Genomic DNA, 21,262 nt, shown 5'->3' with positions numbered 1-21,262 from the left:
GTACCTTGTGCTATAGATGTACTCAACACTGATGATAGACAGTTGAAAATGAAGGAAGTTCCTGAGACCTAGTCTTGTAAAAGTTAGAAGCTTAAATAACATATAAAATCAAATCCAGTGTCCTCTGGTAAATCATTGAAATTCATAAATGGTCTTAGATGGAAATTAGGTGCTTGGCGTTTGCAGTGTGATTCACAAAAATTAAAATCGGTTGCTTGAGTACATAAGCATCCAGAAACACCTGCAGTTCTGTATCTCTGTGTGCCCCAACATGCTGTTCTCTTGGCTGAGCCGACTGGCTTGGTGCCTGTCTCCTGCCTGAAGCCATTTGGCCCGGTTAGGTGGCAGGATCCGTAGTGTGCCAGCAGCAGCGTCTCCCATGCTGCACAGTAGCCATGTGCAGCTGCGTACACTGCAGGTCAGCTCCTTATGATAGCTATGGAGTCAGAGCATTCATACAGGAAAGGGGAGACTTAGGGTTTACACCTGCCTCGGGGTGCAAGAAATTAAGGTCAGGTTCCAGTGAAATACTGCAACTATGGGGGCAGGGAAGGTGCAGGGTTTGGCCCCTTCTGCTGAGGGTTGGATTCTCTGCAAAAAGGACTGCAGGAATGATGGGGTCAGGAACAGTATAAAGATACAAAATTCCTGCTTTGCAGGCCAGGGAAGTGGGTATCCTCCTCAGAAAGAAGACTTCTGTGTTCTGGTGGTGGCACCAGAATTATAAAGGCACTATTATAATTTATCTTTAATTCACTGGTGGTAGCTAGTGACAAAAGCAGGGATGGAAATCCAGAACTCTTCATTCCTTCAGAAGAGCTCTGGCCTCTTCTTTAGTAGGCCAAAGATGAGCTGTCCCATCACCTCTGCGTTATTCTTCTCCTTATGTATATTACAAGAAAATTGGGAGCTGTTTTCTGTACATAGAACTGACTCAAGTGCACAGGTCCAGGCAGGAGTTTTAAATTGGCGTTTCCAGTCTAGAATTTAGGGTTCCAGTTAGTAGATTTGGGTGTTTCATTTTTATCCCGGTCACACAGCCTGGTGTGTATTGCAAATCTTATTCCTGGAGGCTTTTTCCTCTGCAGTTCCTGCCTATGTCCCTAGCCAAGCTATTCAGAGTTGGTCTGGCCATACCTGAACTGGGAGTTATGCTTTGGATGCTGTTGATCTTTGTGTGCTATGACGTGAAGGTTATAGCAGCTATAAAGCTGCTGCTGTAGGAGTTCAGCTCCCCTCTGTAAGAACACCTCTTGTCCCACACTTAGAGAAGATCTAGCATTGTTCCTATAATGCGATTTAAAGTCTAAATCTGGGGTATACATGAATGACAGTGTTCCCCTGTCCTGGTCTCCAAGATCATCCTGATTGTGTAAGGACTCCAGCCTGTGCTCCCTTCTCATGTTTGTCAGGGTTACCATCTGAAGAAAAGCTAGGATTTGTGCAGGAAGGGAGGAGGGCAGGGTGGGAGCTGTGATGTGCTCCCGGGCAGGTGAGTGGGAATGAAGACTGTAGAGCCCATTGCAGAGCAAATCTTTCCTGGCCGCAAGATACAGATGTATTTTGTGCAAGCAAACACATAGCAGAGAAGTCTTTACTACACTGTAGTCTCCACCTCAGTTAGTGGTGGCTTTCTGCTGTGGTTGGTTACCTTGAGAGTCTGATCTCAATGGATTGAACAAAACAGGTTAAACTCTGGCTGTTGCATTTAAGAACTTTTTTTTTTGTAGCAATCTGTTTATTTTTCCTCACAGGCCAGTTCTCTGCTCAAAGCAAAGGAACCTAGTGTGGTGGATGTAAATCCTTCTGAAAGCACTCACTTTCGGGTCATCCAAAGTTCTCCTATAGAGGAGTTTAACACTGTGTCTCCTCTACCTGCCCTTGGACAAGCAGATGCAGCAACTGCTGATGAAAGTGAGCCCTTACCAGCTGAGACAAATAAGCCAGAGACAGAGTCTCCAGGAGCAGCTGTACCACCGTTGCCTGCTGGTGAAGAAATAAAACAAGCTGCAGCTTGCTCAGCCCAACCAGCTGGCAAGACAGATTCCCCTTCCAGAAAGAAAGGTAAAGCTGTTGATTCTGCCCTTTTATATGTATGATTTTGTCTTTAAATTTCCTGGTGATAAAGCACCTCATTGCCATATAAATTAATCTGTGCCCTGAAGGCACTTTTAGATCTAGAAAGGAATAAGCTTTGGAAAGAACCTTCAAAACCTGAGCTGTGCAGCAGGCTGTTCACAGGAGCCATGTAGTAAGATAGAAGATTCTCCTTGGTTCGGGATTTTTGGTAGCTCTGTGCATATGAGCAAGACTGCAAAACTTGCTCCAAATTCATCCGTATTTGACAGATTGAGATATTTCACTTTTTGGTACAAGCACACTGTAGATCTGCTGCTTCACCTGCTCTGACTACATTCGGAGTTGTTACGTGTTGCTGGTAATTGTGGAACCTCTCTGCTCTAGTACAATGCGGTAGTATGTCTTTTGCACGAACAACAGATTTGCCATAAAATAAGGTGCTTTTGTTTCGCATGAGCAATTTCAGTTCTGTGTGGTACATGTCCTGTCCTGAATTTGTGAAGTATAACTCCGTCTGCTTTTCTACTTCTTAATGTTTGGGCTCTATATCCATGGTATTTTATAGTCAGTGTTACAGGCTTCACATGAAATTTATTTGCTTACAAATATTATGTTTTAGAGCTCTGACTATTCTTTATAATTATGTAAGCCCTATATAAGCCTAGTTTGTGCAGCTGCTTTTTAATCAGTAAACTTACAAGTTTCTTAGCTACTTCCCCATGCATTCCACTGTCTTTGAAGACAAAAATGACAGTGTTACTCTGCTTACTATTCAGTCTTTATATAACTTTTTTTCTGATTGCTTTTCTGATGTCTGATGTTGGAAACTGGGACAGTGAGAAGTCCTGGGTTTTAGAATGAATTCCAGATTAGATTTTGGCCTTACAGTGCTTACTTGTCTAGATGTACCAGCAACAACAGGACAGTGATGACTCTGTGTGTTGGTATTAGTGAAAGACCTAGGAGGGCTGTCTTGTCCCCTGCAATGGTGCGTGTGCACACACAACACATCAGTTGTATGTGCTGAACAGAGAGTTGTCTCCATAACAAGACAGTTATAGTGTATTAGCGACTCTAGTATAGTCTGTTGTGTTATTTCCCTTTTGCAAGGGGGGATTGAAGATTTGTTCTCGGATATTAAATGCTCTGATTGCCTTACTGTGATAACAGGCCTATGCAAATACTCAGAAAGTTTTCCTTTTGCTGTTTTCCTACAGTGACCACTAACTTCTAATTCCGAGTGGTTTTGTCTGGGATAGGGTGGCTTCAGCATATCTCAAAACTAGTCCTCTGCTATCCCATTTTGTGTATTCAAAGTCTGAACAATGTTTATGAGCAACTTGTTTTGAAATTTGTGGCATTTTATACAAATACAGTTCAAAAACTGTTATAACTTGTCTGGTTTCTCAATCTTAAAATGAATAGTTACAGTAATAACAGTTCTGGCTTGTTACTCAGAAAATGCTTATTAATAGGCTTATTTGTGCCATCCTTTACAGACAAACGAAGCCGGCATCTTGGTGCTGATGGTGTCTATTTAGATGACCTCACTGACATGGATCCAGAAGTTGCTGCACTTTATTTCCCCAAGAAGTATAAGTCCTTTGCTTTATATTTTTACTATTTAAAGAGCTCTTGTCACCTTCCAGATTTAGATCAAACCTTCATTGCCAACCAGATAAGACCTTTGTTTCAGAGTCCAAGCAGAGGTGAAGGCAGAAGGAAAATAAAGCTCTGTAGAGAGGAATATTAGAGCTTTTGGAAGGCTCTGTATTTGGGCCTGAGAAGTGTGCTTGAAACAGATTTTCTGTTTTGGTCAATTAAGCATCATATATTGATTGTGGGTTGTTATGTAATGTACACTGATGTTTGTGAGTGTTACTCACATGCCCTGGGAGAGTAATTGGCCTTGGGATATTTTTATCCCCATGTCCTTGCTTATTACCATGAAGAACATATCTTACTGTTAACAGTATTAGCACAAAATTATTGCTCCAATGTTGTTCTTCTGTGAGTGATCACCTATAAATATGAATGTTAGAAAATAATTTTTGGAAGATGCATGACAGATTGATTTATGAAAATATTGCACCCTGAACATACAATTTCCAACTTGTTCTGATCTTTATTAGTCTCTCTCATAACATTTATAGTCCTCTTTCCACATCTTCCTCTAGTCATTTGACTAAAGTCATTGAGCAACAACTAAAGTAGCTGGCATATTTTATTTTTCTTTCTTGCTTGCTTAAACTCAGCTGTTGTAATATTAGCATTTCAATAAAACTGAGAAAGATTAGCAATATGGAGAAAAAAAGTTGGATTAAATTCTTTTCTCAAATACATTCATATAAATCTGGAATGGATTGCAGAGTTTGATGAGCCTGCAATTTGTAATAATGATCTCATCTATACACAGATTTTAAGTGCGTATAGTGATTTATTAGTTCTTAAAATTTTAATCCTAGTAGTTTATATGTAGTGTATTTTATTTATATATACATGGCATACAAATACGCAGACATACACATCCTTTGTTTTGGGTTTAGCTATCAGTTTATATAATTAATATAAATTAAATAATAAACTAATATGTTTATTCTTGTTCCTGTGTGGGAACGGTTTTAATAGTATAAACTCTGCTTATAGTAGCATTATTTTGTCTACTAAGATTGTACAGTTTATTGTCTTATTTTTCCTATCTCTTATTTATAAGTGAAGCTATAATTATACATGCCTAGTTTAGGCGAGTAAGTAGAAGCAATCTTAATATTTGAGGGTACATGAGGCCTATACTACTTTGCTTTTGCCCTAAAATTTAAACAAGCAAAATTTTTTTTTCTTTCTTTCTTTCTTTTTTCCTAAGTGCGTGTCAGATGTAAATGGTGTTTGTTGAAGGGAGCGAATTTGGGAATGAATACATGAAGACTGAATTCCTGATTTTTGTTTTCCAGTGGGGATAATGTCCAATGCAAGAACACGAATGACACGGGGCTGCGGTCTGCCAGCCAGTCTCCGCAGTCTGTCGGGAGCTCAGGTGTTGACAGTGGAGTTGAAAGTACCTCGGATGGAATTCGAGATTTGCCCTCCATTGCCATTTCTCTCTGTGGAGGCCTTACTGACAATAAAGAAATAACCAAAGGTACAGAATGACTTTCTGAATAACAGGCATGTGCTGTCAGCCAAGTTTTAGCATCCTAGACCGAGGAAGCAGTGCCCTCCTGTGGCTGTACTCAAGAATGGGTTGAGAAGATAAATACTTTTCCTGTAATGATAAGTTTCCTAGAATTTTTCGTACTTAAAATAGTAGACTTATATAGGACTTATGATTTTTAACACATTTTAATAATTCACTATATACGAAATTTTTTGAAGGTATTTTATTGGTATTTTTATTTCCTAATAGTACTACGTTTTGTATCACAATACTGTTAATGGTACTTTTGCTACTTGGTACAGTATAAAGCTAGGAAATTCACAGCTGTTGGTGTCAGGAATGAAAAAGGTGGTCCGTAAATGGGGACACTAGGAGGAGGAGTTGGAAACTTTAACCTGAGTTCCTGCTCTACCTCCAATTTCTTGTGTGACTTTTAGATAAATCATTTACAATGCTCTGTGCCTTAAACTTCCAGCTGCATAATGTGAAGATAAATGTGTTAAAACTTGCAATTTCTGCAGTTCTGAAAATCGTATGAGACTGACGCTACACTGATTGCTGTTCAGAAGCTAGTTATTAAAACATTTCAAATATACTGTGATTTATTGGAATTGTGTTTGTTATCTGGATCACTTGTGAATTACATAGATTTTGTGGAAGGAGTCACAGGCAGTGGAAAGGGTGTTTATTCATAAATATTTTCATTTTGCTGAAGGCCTTACAAGTAATAAAGTTTCTGGCTATGAGTTTACACATAGATTGAGTCCATCAGTTCCTGCTCCTAACTTGGACAGAGCATCAGTGAAAGGCATGACAAAGTACTTCCCTGCCTTGCTTAGAAGCTTGGTTTTCCTCCCTCACAGTTCCATCCCTGAGCTTTCACTTAGCTTGTATTTTGAACAGGAAAGACACCCAGCAGCTAACAAAGAAACCCTCAGCATCTTCTGAGACTGAGAGTCTCTGAACATCTTGCTTCTATATTACTGTTAGCACCCTGGTAATGAAGGGCTGACCCTGAATGTGAAACCTACGTGTCTGAGATGCTAAGAGGTTTAGGTTGGCCCATCCCAGGCATCTATACATGCATGCTTTATGTATGTAATTTTTTCCCTCCACAGAAGAATTTTTAGAACATGCAGTAACATATCAGCAGTTTGTGGACAATCCTGCTATCATTGACGACCCTAACCTTGTGGTTAAGATTGGAAATAAGTAAGTATATTTCAGGAAAAAAATATTTTGCTGTTGTAACAAAAACACTTCTGTGGCACTTCAGTGTGTTAGATCAGTTTCACCGTAGCTGAAAAACAGGTTTTGAATGTTCATAGCTTAGATTCATCCAGAGAGAGTCAACTCTCTAGTGAATTCAGGCTCTTCTAGTTACCTTTCCTCCTTTAAATTGAGAGTAAAGAGCAGTTTCAGATGACCTGTTAACAGCTAACTGACACAATTTGAATTTCAAGAAGCTAGTATTAAATGCTAATAGTGTTCACACTCAATTGGCAGACTAAAATGAAACAGAATGTGAACTTGCTAAGGCTTGCCCTGAGCCAGTTTGAATAATTTTTACAGGGATATGGCAGTCTGCTTGCAAGGTCTCTGTACCCAGCAGGTTGTCTGTATATACTGAATATTTTGCTAATATGCCTCTATGGAGGCATTGCTTTTCAAGACTTGCCAAACTTGCCCACCGAGTATGAGACTTCAATTTCTGCAAGGCTAAGATGTTATTTCATGTGTTTGTATTGCTGGCAGCAGTGCAGCACTATGGTCTATGCCAGATGAAGCTTTTTGGAGGATGTTTTAACTTGAGAGCTCCTTGCACCTGGCATACAATGTTACAGAGTAGAGGAGACATCATGGCATTGTGCTGCACTTAGAAGTTAGGCTACCCTTAGTCATAGACATTGCTCATACAAATCTGACATGCCTGGTGCATCCTGATGTGATAGTTTGTATTGCGTATGTTACAGCCTCATACCTGACCCTCTCTGTGGTCTGAGGTGAGTCACTTACTGCTTCCCTGCCATAGTTCTCTGAATTTGATGCTAATGTTTGCCTGCCTCCTGGTATGTTGGGAAGAGTGGAGTACTTAGTGAGGATCTCACTGTCATATTCTCTGGATGTCATGTGAGCTTCAGGTTCCCTAGACAGACGGATGATAATACTGTATTTGTCCTACTGTCTGTAACAAGAGTTGACCCACATTTAGCACATAATAGCAAAAACTTGATATCCTACAGACTACGGCTCCGAACTTTTGTGTAGTTCCTTGATGGAAGAACAGTGAAAACAGCTTGTGAAAAATGTAGCTCATACTGTGATAATGAGGTATAGTAACAACATGAGGAATGTACAACAAATACCCTTCTACTTAAGGACCTAGCTTCTCTTGCACACCTTGAAAAGTACATGCCATAAATACCTGTGAACATACTGTGGAATAAGGTGGGTCTGCTATTAGTGATGCAGGCCAGAGTTTGACCTGTGCTAAAGAGGCTTCATGGCTTTGGCTTTAACCTGCCAGATGATAAATACTAGGTAGATTGTGAATTGGAACCTTGGGATTACAAAATGCAATAATTGTCTCTCTTGCATGCCCAGGTACTACAACTGGACAACAGCTGGTCCCCTTCTGCTGGCAATGCAGGCGTTCCAGAAACCTTTGCCAAAGGTGAGATTGAACATGAAGGTTGGTCAGAGGAGTTGTGACGTTCTGCCATTTATTAAGGCGTTTATTATTATTATAATTTATTTATTAAGAGGGTTGTTGTACAAGAGAATCTGCACATCAGTAATATCTATCCACACATAACCATTCATCTAGCTTATGCTAAAGGCTAAATAAGCAGGACTAAATTTGGTCTGTGAATAGTATTTACTTGCTAAGCTAAGATCATTACAAATATTTTGAAGAAGGAAAACTTCCTGTTTTCCTTCAGTAATATGGATTGTAAACATAAATTATATTGACCCATGTTAGTATTTGCTGTAGCTGAATACGTGGTGACTGCTTTCCATTTTATGTGTATACAGCATATATTATCAAATAAAAATAGAGGCCAGGAATTTTAACGTCGGTGAGTGAGCTTTAACTACTAGGTAAGGAAGGCCTGTAGCTTGCTAGTTTTCTATTTCTCGGTTGGTTGTTCATAACCAACTCAGGTAGACAGTGCAGATAGCTACAACTATGTGACAGCTATATATGTTGGCTTATATTAAATGCGTTGATGAACTTAGTCCAATTTTACATGACCTGGTGCCACATAGATGCTCAGGACAGAAATACACGCTGCTGTAAATGTATATAAAGAAGTAGTATGGGCACCGGCACTATTTTTTGTCATGGTTAGCCATAGATTTAGTAAATTTTGGAACTTAAACTTTCCTTCTGCCATTTGCAGCACTTCACATGTCTTTGGGTTTAATCTATGTGAATTCAAATGCCATCTCTATTGCTGTGAATGTGGAATAAAAATTTCTTCAAAGCCCAGAACGTTCTGTACCACTGTTCTTTCTTAGTGCCACATTTCCTGTGTACGCAGTCGTGCGTAGCTGCGCTATAGCATCCCAATGTAAAGTAAATTGATCCTAGAAGTCCCAAACATCTGGTAAACCTGGCTTGAATTTCAAGGATGTCACAGAGCCAGATGTTTTGTGCTTTACTGCAAATATTCTAGTAATCATCAAAGGTGGAATTCATCCCATGGAAATCAAATGCCTGCAGAAGGTGTATAGTTATCCTACTCTGTATTTGTTGGGCACTTCCACAGAGTGGTACAGACCTTGATAAGTGCCTATTGGGTCTTCATTAGCAATAAAGATAATGCAAGGTAACTGCATTTTTAATTAAACACTTTGATGCCTGAGCCAGATATTTTGGGTTTTGCCTATGATTGGTAAAGGAAAAGAATTGGTATGAAATATTTTTCTGTTAAGGGAAATGGCAATTCTTTCAACAGCATTGTGGTTAGACCATTTGTATAGCTTATCAGTTAAGAAAAGTCTTTTATGAGTGTGAAATTCAGTGTTTGTTTTTTTTAATGGTTAACTTATATTCTGAACGCTGATAACTTTCTAGACAGTGCAATTTTAATTTAGTGGAGAAGCCAGTATACATAGTTGGAACAGTCTGTATGATTGGGAAGGTTTACTTGGCTGAACTGTACCTCTGAAACTAAAATTACTCATTTACGCTACCAGTCATCCTACTGGTTTTTGTAATGACTTGTTAATTAGAATTTTGATTTGCTGTAATAATGGAACTAAGGAATTGAAATACTAAGATACTTTATCAAAACAGGCTCTATGAAGTGATTGAAAACTGGAGTCTTTGCAAAAAAATCACTCATGTTCTGCAAAATACCCTTAAATGCATGTCTAATTGTATGCATGTGAATTATTTCACTAAAAGTCAATAAGACATCTGCTTGAAGTTGTCCATATGTTTGAGAACCTCCTTAAACTGTAGCCATTGTTCTCAAGTGGCATTCAGTTCTCAGTAGCTCCATCTGCTCCTTGTTTTTCTTTTTTTGTTTAAAAAGTTGTCAGCTTACTTGCACAACTTTATTCCTCTGTCATTCTTTCTTTTCTCATATATTTTAGATAGTATAGTGAAGAGAACCTATGGAAAAACTGAGAAAAGGGATGCATTGTCCCATACATTAGCTGAACTCAACCCTCTCAACTGCTAAGAGTTCTTCGAATCTTTTTTTTTTTTTTTTTTTTTAAATCACTAATCAATGTCCCAGTTTTATTTTGATGACTTTGCTTACAGTGGAGGCTATCATCCCAGAAAGCCAGTAGCTAAGCTGTTGCAGGATGTACCAAACACTGTGGCCACCTTTACTGTAATATTTTCCCCTTTTGTCTTTTGCTTGTTCTCTGAGTGAAAGAATTCAGCTCTCCTTGTTACAATGCATCAGGCTCCAGTCATTAGGAGTGTTGAAAGAAACTTTTCTTTACCGAAGTCTAGTATACATAACCAATGAAAAGTAGCCTGGGTTTAGAAAAAACAGTTCTAACATTGTCAGTCAAATTCATAGCACCATATTAAACTCATAAATGCTAGTAACATCTTTGCTTTTTTCCGGATTGGTAATTAAATATGAACTTTTTAGTTATTTTTAAATGAAAATATCTATCTTGCACGTGGGTTTGTTACTGTTTTGCACGAGAGCTCCTTCAGGAAGTGATATTTTTCTTTTTTTTTAATATAATTTGCACTAAATAACTTCAACTTAAAAACAGTAGGTTCTCCATTCTAGACATTATACTAATATCTATTTATGCTTTTTTTTTCTTCTTTGATTTTATCTCTTTTTCATTTTCCTTTTAAAAATACCATAAGTATTCATGCTTAAGTTACTTCAGAGCAGCTCTGGATACCATTAGATTTTGCTTTAGTAGAATTTATGGTCCACAGACAGTATGTTTACTTTTATTCTATTTATTATCAGTTAAAATTGTGTGTTTGGCACTTTCTTTCATTTACATATATCAGGTTGTCCTTTGTTTTGGTTTTTTTTTATGTTACCATCCATTTATCACAGGCCACTGTGGAATCTATAATGAGGGACAAGATGCCCAAAAAAGGTGGAAGGTGGTGGTTTTCATGGCGGGGGAGGAACAGCACTATTAAAGAGGTAAGTTTAAGAAGCAAGCGGAGTTTCCTTCTGGTTGAAGTGGGAAGGCTGGATACCTCTGTATTCATCCCTCAGAACTTTGCTTCTGAGAGTAACTCATTATTCAATTTGACTGAGGATATACACATTAAAAGATGTTTAAACAGAGTCTAAAGTCTGACTTCTTTTGACTTCAGAAAGCTTTGGATAAGACCCTACCTGAAACATGTGCCTGCAGTGTTTTGATTCTGCATTTGTTTTCATTATGCAAATCTGAGGCAGTATTATCTAATGGATTAAATTTGTGTTTGGGAACCTAGAATCCAAGAGCTGTGCCACTAATTTAATGTTTCTGTGCAGATTAGCTACCTTTCTGTAGCTTTCTTTTGATGAAGAATAGATGTATTTATGAGTAGTGTGAGCTGTAAAATTCAGCAAAACCTAAGATGGAAAACTGACTATATATTAATTTTAAAGTCTTTCTGAATTTCTTTTCTGAGAATTAAAAGTTTGTGGTAACAGTCTTAAAGTCATGGATGAACATTAAAGAACAGTGAAAAAAGCAAAACTTTATATGAAATATTGATCTCCTGTCTAGACATATTTAATCTTTAAAGTTGGCCAATAAAACCTCTTCATATTAATTTATACTACTGAAGCATTAGTACTTGAGGGGAGAAAATGACTGCTAATACGTTTTTATGATTGTGCCTCAGTCGATGAACATTTTTAGCCTTGCATGAAATAACCATTGTACTGATCTGTGGGTATGGGCTTCAGAGCATGAGATTTTAGTTTTTACAGTTTGAAGTTTTTAGTATTTCTCTCTGAGTGGAAGTATTTGGCTACCTCTTGAGCTGTGGCAGCTATAAATTGATAAGGGGAGGTGTTATTGTTGTTTGTGTGTCTCAAAATCATTCACTATTTAAAAATCTTATGGGATGAAATTGATAGAGCTTAGCATCTACTCAAGGTAAAAGCAGTTTGGAAAGTCTTATTGGATTAAAGATTTCAATGATTCTATGAAAGGTAATTGTATTTTTTTTTTTTTTTTTTTTCCTTCTCCAGAGTCATACTTTGCTTTTTCAGGTGAAATCTAGCTATTTGAGGTGCATGAACTGAGTAGTTATGGGATTGATCCTAGAACTTCAACAGTACTAGATGTGAAATCTGATATTTCTGTACTTCTTCCATGCAAAAATAAATCTTAATTCTCCTTTTGAGTTTTATATTTGCAATTTTTAGTTCTTTGTGCAGCCTTTATTCTTTAAGAAAACCATGAAGTTTTACTTTGCCTACAAGTAAAGGAAGCAAACATGCTGTTGATTTTTACCAAATCTGTACAAGACAGAATTTGGTTTTCAGATATTTTTCTAAAAACATTTGCTCTCTGCCCAACAGGAGATGCACAGCTTCTCATACTTGTATTTTTACAGGAAACAAAGCCAGAGCAAGGTATGAGTGGGAGTGGACTTACTGGAGAAGACTCTTCACAGATGAGCATGGCAAACAGGTACCCCCAAAATTATCTGTACCTGAAATGAGCAGGAGTTACCATTTAAAAATGAAAGCAAGCTACCTCTTATATTTGAACAAAAAAATACTGTGTCAGTGAAATATGTTATGTGTTATTCATTGCACCAAATAAGTGCAGATAGGAAGGTTCTACTCATGGCAGGGTTGCAGACCTTGTGAGTACACTCTGGTGTTTCTGTGGTTTGGTTGGCAGCTCCGTGATACACATTCCAGCCCCTTGAAACAAACAATAACTGGAGCAGTTCTCTGAAGCTATATGTATCTCTCGAAGAGTTTTCAGGGGAACATCATAGATGACCCTACGCTGTTGTCAGATCCTAGTTGCTAAAATTTCTGATTTACTTATATTTGTGGCCTGACAACTTAATTTGTTCCTGCATATTTTGGGAAGTGTGGAGGCCTAAGGCTTTCTAGAGTTCTTCTCACAGGCAATAGTCATGGTTTTCTATTACTTCTTTTAAGGATTGCAAAAGTCTCTTTCTTCTTCTGCTCCAAACTAATCATACTGTATGGCCAGAATCTCTCCTTCATGAGGGTTCCATAAGATGAGTTTTAACTTGCTTTGGAAGCCTAGGAGGGATGAGTGAGCCAGGGACAGCTCTCCTACCTTGCCCCTTTTCTGTCTGTACAGGTCTTACTGTAAAGACAGCCTGTCTGTGTGCTGTCTGCACTTTAGAGCTGAAAAGGAACAGATTCAAATATGCTTTATGTTCATTAAGTTAAGTTCAAGGATCACCTTTATGAAACAAAAAGGCATTAGCTGTCATTCTTCTTGGAGGTCAGCAGTTGCAATCCAGGCAGATGTGCTGGAAGGAGGATTCCTCATTCTGTAGGAGACTAGCTGTTATCTCAGTTGCCTCTCTGAGTTTGAGAGCCACAGAATAAATTGCAAAGGCTGATTTTAAGGATGACAAGTGACATTTAGGTCTGTTTCTTACATGGTTGTTTAAAGATAAGCTTTAAAGTGGGATTAAGACTTCAAGCGGACTAGATTCTGTAATTGGTGTTCTTTGTTTAAATTTTAACTGACCTTAGAAATCTGTCATTAAGAATTTACTGCTTGCAAGCAAAATGCGACAAGTGGGATGTTGAGTAAAGCTTTTGAGATCCGATGTTACAAAGGATAAGACAGGCTTTTAAATGTTACTAGTCATGACATGCGGTACCTTGATATTGGGTCAAGACTTCCTAACATCAAACAACATCCAAGTGTGACTGGAATAAGAGGCCAAATGCTGATTGTAGGATCTGAAGGGGTATTTTACCTTCCAACTAAGGTGATAGATTTGTTTACTGTAGGAAAACTTTCTCTCTGAAGAAAAATATCCTTAACAAACTTCTGAAGAAATGATTGTAGCAGGGAAAAAAAAAAAAAAATTATACTGATGCGTATTTAAACAGAATTGTGTAAAGGAGCTCAGGTTTTATGACTTCTCATCATCATATACTGAATGGGGTAATCCTGCAAATCCTGGAAAAGAATAATCCAATGATCTGAAGTTGGTCATTGAAAGAGGAGGAGTTACCTTCTATAATAAAATTCCCATCACCTGTTTTGTTTTTTTTTTTTTTTTTTTTATTAATCTCTAAATTCTGTGGAGGAAGAGTGAAAGGGGGGAAGAGAATGCCGGCATAACAAACACCTCTTTCTTCTTCTGAGAACTGAGGAATTTTTGTAGTTACAGTATCTAATAGGTATTATTTTTTTTTTCCGCTATGAGATTTTTGAGTCAATATGGCATGTTAATTTACATCTGTTAAATTTAAGTAATGAAAACTAGCTTATAGACAAATGAATGGCTAGAGCAATCCAAGTATGAATAATGGGGAACATGCATGAATGAAAATTCGGCACTTCATTGATATATTTAAAGTCATGATGTGAATGACCTCCTGTGAGACAGTACTTATGAGCAGAGAATCAATGACTGACTTGGTGACTCACTGTTAATGCATTTTTAATGGATACTGAGATGCATTTACTGACATGATAACATCATTTTCTGTGTGTTCAATGTTCCAGAATAAAAGATGAATCTTCTTCAAGTGATGAAGACCCTAGAGCTGCCAAACAAAACCTCGGGTCATTACAAACCAACTCAAGTCATCTCTCATTATTGTCTGGAATCAGTTACAAAAAAACACTTCGACTCACTTCTGACCAGCTTGTGAGTTAATTTTACATCCTTGTCCTGAAACGTCATTTCTAATACAACATGAACAATACTGTTATTCAGGCTTGCAAAGCTTGATTAGCTCTTATGTCTTGTATTGAATTCTCTCTCGTTATATTTTTCAAAAAAGCCCCCTTTTCCCTTCTCTTTTCAGTATTAAGCATGAATGTTGTACCTTGCAGCAAGTGCTGGGGTTCAGAGATTGGGAGACATGGGATCCCATTTAAAAAAATACCAAAATTAAATTGCAAAGTATGTATTTGTCACCTGAATAAGTGTACTGGAACCACGTGCTTTTTGTATTATGTATAATGTGTATATGTTAACCCACAGGCCTCTCTGTTTTCTTTTTTCCTCCTTTCCTTTCTGCTCATTTATAGGCAGACAGTCACATTTTACATAAATACGGTTTTCTGTTAGTAACTTCTGAAAGAGCTGCTTGCAGATTTACTATGAGGCCAGGCTATTAATTTCTTTGGAGCCAGTTTTTTTCCTCTGTGACAGAGGTGTTTTGACTAATGGTGACAAAACTGTTACAGTTTTGTGTTCTGCACATTCCAATTTGATCTGGAAAAATGGCTACTTTAGGGAAATACTCTTTGTTGTCTTATCTACAGCCAATTAATTTTCTGAAGGAAACCCACTCAAGGTGTACAGCATGAAACAGCCCGTCACTCACTGCCTGAATAGTTTTGTAAGAAATGTAGAATTTTTCCCAAGAGACAGATGGGATGTATTGGTAATTTTCTATAGCAAACAGAAAGCAACGGTTACACAAATATATTGATACTTCTCAGATTTAGAAACCTTGCAGAAATCAGCTGAAGCTAAAACTACTTTCAGATTGGTTTCTTGATGAAACAGTGGATGAGACTCATCAGTTACCCATCAGTTGTTCTGCATTCTCACCTCCTTGTCACTTTTTAACTCGCTGAAAAGTTGCAGTGAAATATAACTAAGAAAAAGGGACAAAGTATTAAACTCCTGCAGGTTTTGTGAAAATGAATAGTTAGGTCCACAAATAGAATCAAATCAGTAGTCTCTTGCCCAGCATGTCGCTAAGTGACACAGGAGACAGTGGGAGGGAAGAGCAGGGAAGTGGGAGACTTAAGGAAATTCAGTGGAGACAGAAGGGTAATAGGTCATATGGTATGAGAGGTGGGTTATTATAGGAAAGAGATGTAATACCATAGAACACAAATCCCCATATAAACACTTAATTAGAGTTCATGGAACTCCTTGTTACCCACATTTCTCTCTGCATATGTATCTATATCTCAGAATGGAAAACCCCTATAGATAGTCCCTATTCCATAATTTGTTATTGTTTATGTGACCTTTGGGGGATTTTTTTTTTCTTTTTTAATTGCTGACTGTGAAACAGATTTTTTTTTTTTTTTCGTTTGTTTTGTTCTGCTCTATAAATCAGCGTCTAATGTATACTACACAGGGCAAAGCTCTGCTTCTCTGCTATCATTATTTAGACAATAGCTCTGCTGAAAGCAATAAGATTCAGTGTGACCAAGGCAATGATCATCTGTGGCTTTGTGTTTGCACTGCGTCAGTTGCACATGCTCAGTTTGTTGATTGTCTTACTGATAATACCTTGCAGAAAAGCTTAAAGCTGAAGAATGGCCCCAATGATGTGACCTTTAGTGTTACAACACAGTATCAAGGCACTTGCCGCTGCGAAGGCACAATTTACCTATGGAATTGGGATGATAAAGTTGTTATTTCTGATATTGATGGAACAATCACACGGTGAGTTCATGAACAGGGAGAGGCTTTATCTGCAAGGACAAGTTGTCCTTTAGACTAAAGGAAAAAGTAATTAACAGGGAATTTTGAGTCACAGAATTATCATATTTTAGTGTTTTGCATGTGTGGGGTGTGTGTTTGGTTTTTTTATTTGGCTTTCAAACAATGCAGGAATCATTAGCTGAATTATTAATTTAATAAAGTCACGTGCTATATGTGCCCATTGTTTGTCGCCTATTGGTGTTTCATGATAGTATTTACAGTAGTATTGGAGGACCTTCTGCAAAATCTTAACCTTTTTGCTGCATCACACTTTTGAAGTACACTGGCTACATTAAAAGGAAAAAACACGTGAATTCTGTTTTAAAAGGCGTTACTGGGGCATTCCAGTGAGAGGCATTATTATTTAGAAGGCAAGACTCTAAAATCAATGTCATAATTAGAATTTGATGGGAAGTTTCAGATTAGTGCTTTGGGTAAAACCCACAACTTTGGAGTGACCAAAATGATTCATTTACTTGCTGATTTTTATTTATTTATTTAACACTGGGGAAGACAATTGTGTGTGGAACATGGAAACACATAATAAAAATACAAGCATTGTCTTTTGACCTTTTAAAATGAAATGCTTAGATTTGTTTCAGAATCAATTTCTTTCAAAATCAAACCTAGCTATATCTAATTAGAAAAAAGAACAAGGAAAAGCAATTTCCAAGAGCAGTCTGGGGTGAATTAAAATACTTGATTTAAACTGGAACTCTTTTCTTCCTTGTGATTTATCTATTGTAGGGCAAACGTTTTTTTTGGTGCCAATATAATTAATATCCCCCCCGCTTTGTTTTCTTAAGCTTCAATAAAGTGAATGGGATCTATTCTTCTCTCTGCTGTTGAGGTGGCCAGACAGTTACTGAATCACTTCACCTTACAATATCATTGCAAATCCATCCTAAGCCAGTGCCTGGTGTTTTCCTCTCTAAGATGCAAGATATTCAGGGTGTGGGTTTCTTGCTGTGTATCTGCATAATGCTTAGTCAAGTGAGGTGCTCATTTGTTTTGAATTTCTAGGTGTTATTATAGCATAAATAATTTTCTCTCATGTAAAGAGGAAAATACATTGAAACCATAATGCTTTATACATGACCAACTTCCAGCTTTATGTGGAGAAGTTGGTTTGAAGTAAGCTAGAATGTGACACCTCATACTTGCAATTTCCCATAAACTTCCCCTATGGGTAGGTTTGGTTTATTTAGAAAACATTTAATGTAAACCTCAAAAAGCATGCTTATTACTGGCCGGCCTACTACACAGGTCTGATTGATAGCCTATATGCTGTAACTTCCATGTTAACTTATGGGTTGTGAGCTTATCCATGAAGACAAGTCCTGGGGCACAAGAGTAATTAAAACAACGTGGCCAAGGATGGACATGTGTCCTGGTTTTAGCTGGAATAGAGTTAGTTGTCTTCCTAGTAGCTGGTACAGTGCTATGATTCTGAGTTTGGTATTAGAAGAATGTTGATAACACTGATGTCAGCCTATCTCAAAAAAAAAAAAAAAAATAAAATCACCTCCTTCTGGTCATGATCAGTACCTTACAGAAAATCTTATTTTCCTTTGCCGCTAGCCAAATAAGTTAGTGGGGTTTGTATTAGCCTCAACTGTTATTATAAGTATTGGGTGTTTTTTTCAGTTCAGTTATATTGTTTTTCCTTTATTCAGGTCGGATACTTTAGGTCATATTTTGCCAACTCTTGGCAAAGACTGGACGCACCAAGGGATTGCAAAGTTGTACCATAAAGTGAGCCAGTGAGTATTCAGTAAATCTATTCATGCATCTGTGGCTTGTTTGTTTATTCATTTGCACATAAAAATTAAAATTTCTCCAGGCTTGTCTTAACCTGTAAGGGTGACAATTTCATCAATACCTCGTCACTTTAGTGGTTCTTACACAGTGTAAACATCTGCTGTACAATATCCAGAGCAAAACCTGCTTTGTGGTATCAAAAGCAAAAGCCCCCTATCAATGAGTAGTGATTGCTCTTCCAACCATCCCAAATGGACAGTTACAGTTAGTTCCAAAAACTGTAGTAATTTGAATGAGTTGTGCAGTTGCAGCACAACTGGAACTCTTTTTGCTAATTGGGAGTTGCAGCAGCTTTAATTCATAAGATGCTAATACACCTTCCCTTCTCTCCTTGTTGAGGAGATTGTAAAATGCCTAAGGACTGTTTAGCCTAGGCTGGTCACTGTATGTGGAGTTCTTCTTGCCAAACTTGACTTACCTGGAGTTATGCAGGGATGGAATCTAAAACACATGGGATGAATCCGTTTGGGAGAGTTCCCTCCCTTTCCAGTGAGTAGAAAGGGAGTTCAGTGAAACAGCTTAGGCTTGAGCTATCTAAACATCAGGCTTCTAGTCAAGCAAGATAATCACACCCTTAAAGCACAACACAATGTCTTATCTTGTGTAGAAACAGACCCATTTCGGATACTCACTGCTAATATTCTTGTTGTTTTATTTGTTGTATAAATAACGATGAGCTTCAAAGACATCGATGGTGATCTTTACTGCTGATGATTATACAATTTATTTTGTTATTTCTGTATATAAATATTTCTTGTTATTCCATTGTTAAATTGCAAAGTTAGGAAGGATCAGTCTTAAAATATTTTTGTGTCACTGGTTAATTTTGAGAGTAGGTGATAAGGAAACATCACTTAAAGTGCAATTTAAAGGCATTGAAAGTCAGTAAGACATATGCTGTGAAGAGCCTGAGGAACAGGCTTTTACCTGGCAAACACCAGTGTGTGTGTGAGCTGCTATATTATAGCTCAGTAGTTGACCTGCACTGGTGCCTGTTGATCCACAGTAATAAATACCTTCTGTGCCACTGTGGGTAGAAAGACCTGGATTCATCATGTTTACTTGTGGCTTGTACACTCTGTGTAATTCATGGAGAAAGACAGTCATCTTCAAAAAGTAGCTCGATATACCTGGGATCTAATGATGTTTTGAAAAACTGTTTTTTTCATTACCTATTGAAGAAATACTGGGCAACAGTAGATCAGCTGTGCTTTAGGTCGGTTAATGTCTTTAACTTGGAGAGTATCCTGGTATGGCCTAGAACTATATATTCCAAAAAACCTGGGGATATTTCCTCTGATGAATATGAACAGGATAAAAACAATCGGGCCGTACCAACTCACGTGGGGTGATGTGTGGGAATGCTTCTAGGTGAGCAAGGCTAGTGCAAGAGTGTAGGTGTACTGTTGGTTCCCTGGATACATTTTGCAATGTAGTCAAGCCACTGCGCACACTGGAGGATCAAAGACTGAGCATGGTGAGTTTTGTGATTAGCAATTGAGAGAAAAAAGGAAGTGAGGAGAAAAATTAATTGATGTCTGAATGGGATCAGATAAAGTATCTGATTTTAACTTTTACAAGGAGGATTACTGATTGCTGTCTGTTCAGGTTGATATTTCTGCTTTACACAGAAAATAAAATTGGTTTTCTTTTATTACATTAAATTCAGCTGTTCTTATATATTCAAATTACCATAAATGTTTGAAAAGCCTCTGGTACATATCACAACTGTCCTTCTAGTTAATCGGATTTGTTCTGTGTACTAGGGTTATGCTAAGGTTCGTTTATTGCTTTTTGTTTTACACAGATGATGAATTACAAATTATGGATGATGGAATCTAAATTATGCCAGAGAGACTTGTCTGTGCTTTTATTCTGTATAGACATATGTGGTCACAAAAAATACAGGACAGCCTGGCAATTCACATGCTGAGTAGTATTTAGTTCTGTGTATAACCTCTGCATTACATTTGGTGAAAAAGTTAATTAATTTTTTTAATTGCAGTTGTTATTTCTATGCCTGCCAGCATTGTCAATTGTTAGGGCTTTGGTGGTCATAAACATAGGGGGGGGAAAAGTAGATTTGAGTCATGTTGTTTTTCAAATTACCGAGTTAATTATGTAGTGGCTAGATATTACAGCTGAACACCATATAAATGTTCAATAGTTAGATTTAATGACCATGCGTGCACTGAATACAGTATTTATTTTATGAACAATAATTTCTTTATAGGACTTGCAAAGTAAATTGCTATTAAGTTGAACTAACATCATTGGACTCTGTCTATCATGAACAGAACCAAGGGTAACCTGTGACTTCTGCTGAAACTTTTATTTCAGTGTCAAGTCAAAGATTACTTCTCATAGTGTGTTTTGAAGTTCAGATTTGCTCCGACTTGAAGGAATATGTTACTGCTGCACAGACTAGTCTTTTTTTGCAGAGGCCCAAGAGGCAGGAATACAACACTATTAATGCAGCAAACGCTAATACACCATTGTCTGCTTTATGCCAGGTGCTTTCCTCTTAGCAGGTGTCATTTCAGTTAATTCTAGGGAGTATGGTTCCACTATGCAGGGACTGATACAAAACCATAAGAAGTCATAAGTCATGAGAAGACCAGAGATAAATGAGCCCTCTTTAGGTGTAAATCACTAACTGCAGGGGAGCTAGGCAGATTTGAATTATCCAAGTTTCTGGCATAAATGTTTTTATTCCTTTTAAATAAGTCTAGCTTAAATGTAAGTCTGTTTAACAGTCATGATTTGATTCATGTAAAAATAAACCCACAAAACTATTAATGTCAAAATACCTGCTTTATTTTTACAGTAATTTCTTCTTTTATTTCTGTTCACAGAAATGGATATAAATTTTTGTATTGCTCAGCACGTGCTATTGGAATGGCAGACATGACCAGAGGATACTTGCACTGGGTCAATGAACGAGGAACTGTGCTGCCTCAAGGGCCAGTGTTGCTGAGTCCAAGCAGCTTATTCTCAGCTTTCCACAGGTAATGCAATGTCACTTTTATGTAGAAAGAAAAGAGGGTGGTGGAGGCTGAATTCTCAGCTTTTTT

At 37.6% G+C, this 21,262-nt stretch overlaps 1 protein-coding gene across 4 annotated transcripts in view; it reads left to right on the top strand.

Annotated features, from left to right (window-relative positions):
* LPIN1 (lipin 1) overlaps positions 1 to 21,262 on the top strand; it is an 85,354-nt gene that overhangs the window by 54,335 nt on the left and 9,757 nt on the right. For all 4 annotated transcript variants that reach the window (XM_052809527.1, XM_052809528.1, XM_052809529.1 and 1 more), the window contains 11 exons: positions 1,755 to 2,064; positions 3,579 to 3,672; positions 5,031 to 5,218; positions 6,352 to 6,445; positions 7,838 to 7,907; positions 10,786 to 10,878; positions 12,294 to 12,370; positions 14,417 to 14,561; positions 16,180 to 16,328; positions 18,044 to 18,130; positions 21,044 to 21,196. In XM_052809527.1, coding sequence (XP_052665487.1) covers positions 1,755 to 2,064; positions 3,579 to 3,672; positions 5,031 to 5,218; positions 6,352 to 6,445; positions 7,838 to 7,907; positions 10,786 to 10,878; positions 12,294 to 12,370; positions 14,417 to 14,561; positions 16,180 to 16,328; positions 18,044 to 18,130; positions 21,044 to 21,196 — 1,460 coding nt within the window. The remainder of the gene's footprint in view (positions 1 to 1,754; positions 2,065 to 3,578; positions 3,673 to 5,030; positions 5,219 to 6,351; positions 6,446 to 7,837; positions 7,908 to 10,785; positions 10,879 to 12,293; positions 12,371 to 14,416; positions 14,562 to 16,179; positions 16,329 to 18,043; positions 18,131 to 21,043; positions 21,197 to 21,262) is intronic.

The sequence above is a fragment of the Harpia harpyja genome, chromosome 15 (genome assembly GCF_026419915.1).
Source record: "Harpia harpyja isolate bHarHar1 chromosome 15, bHarHar1 primary haplotype, whole genome shotgun sequence".
NCBI lineage: Eukaryota > Metazoa > Chordata > Aves > Accipitriformes > Accipitridae > Harpia > Harpia harpyja.
This window is presented reverse-complemented; position numbering and strand designations above follow the sequence as displayed.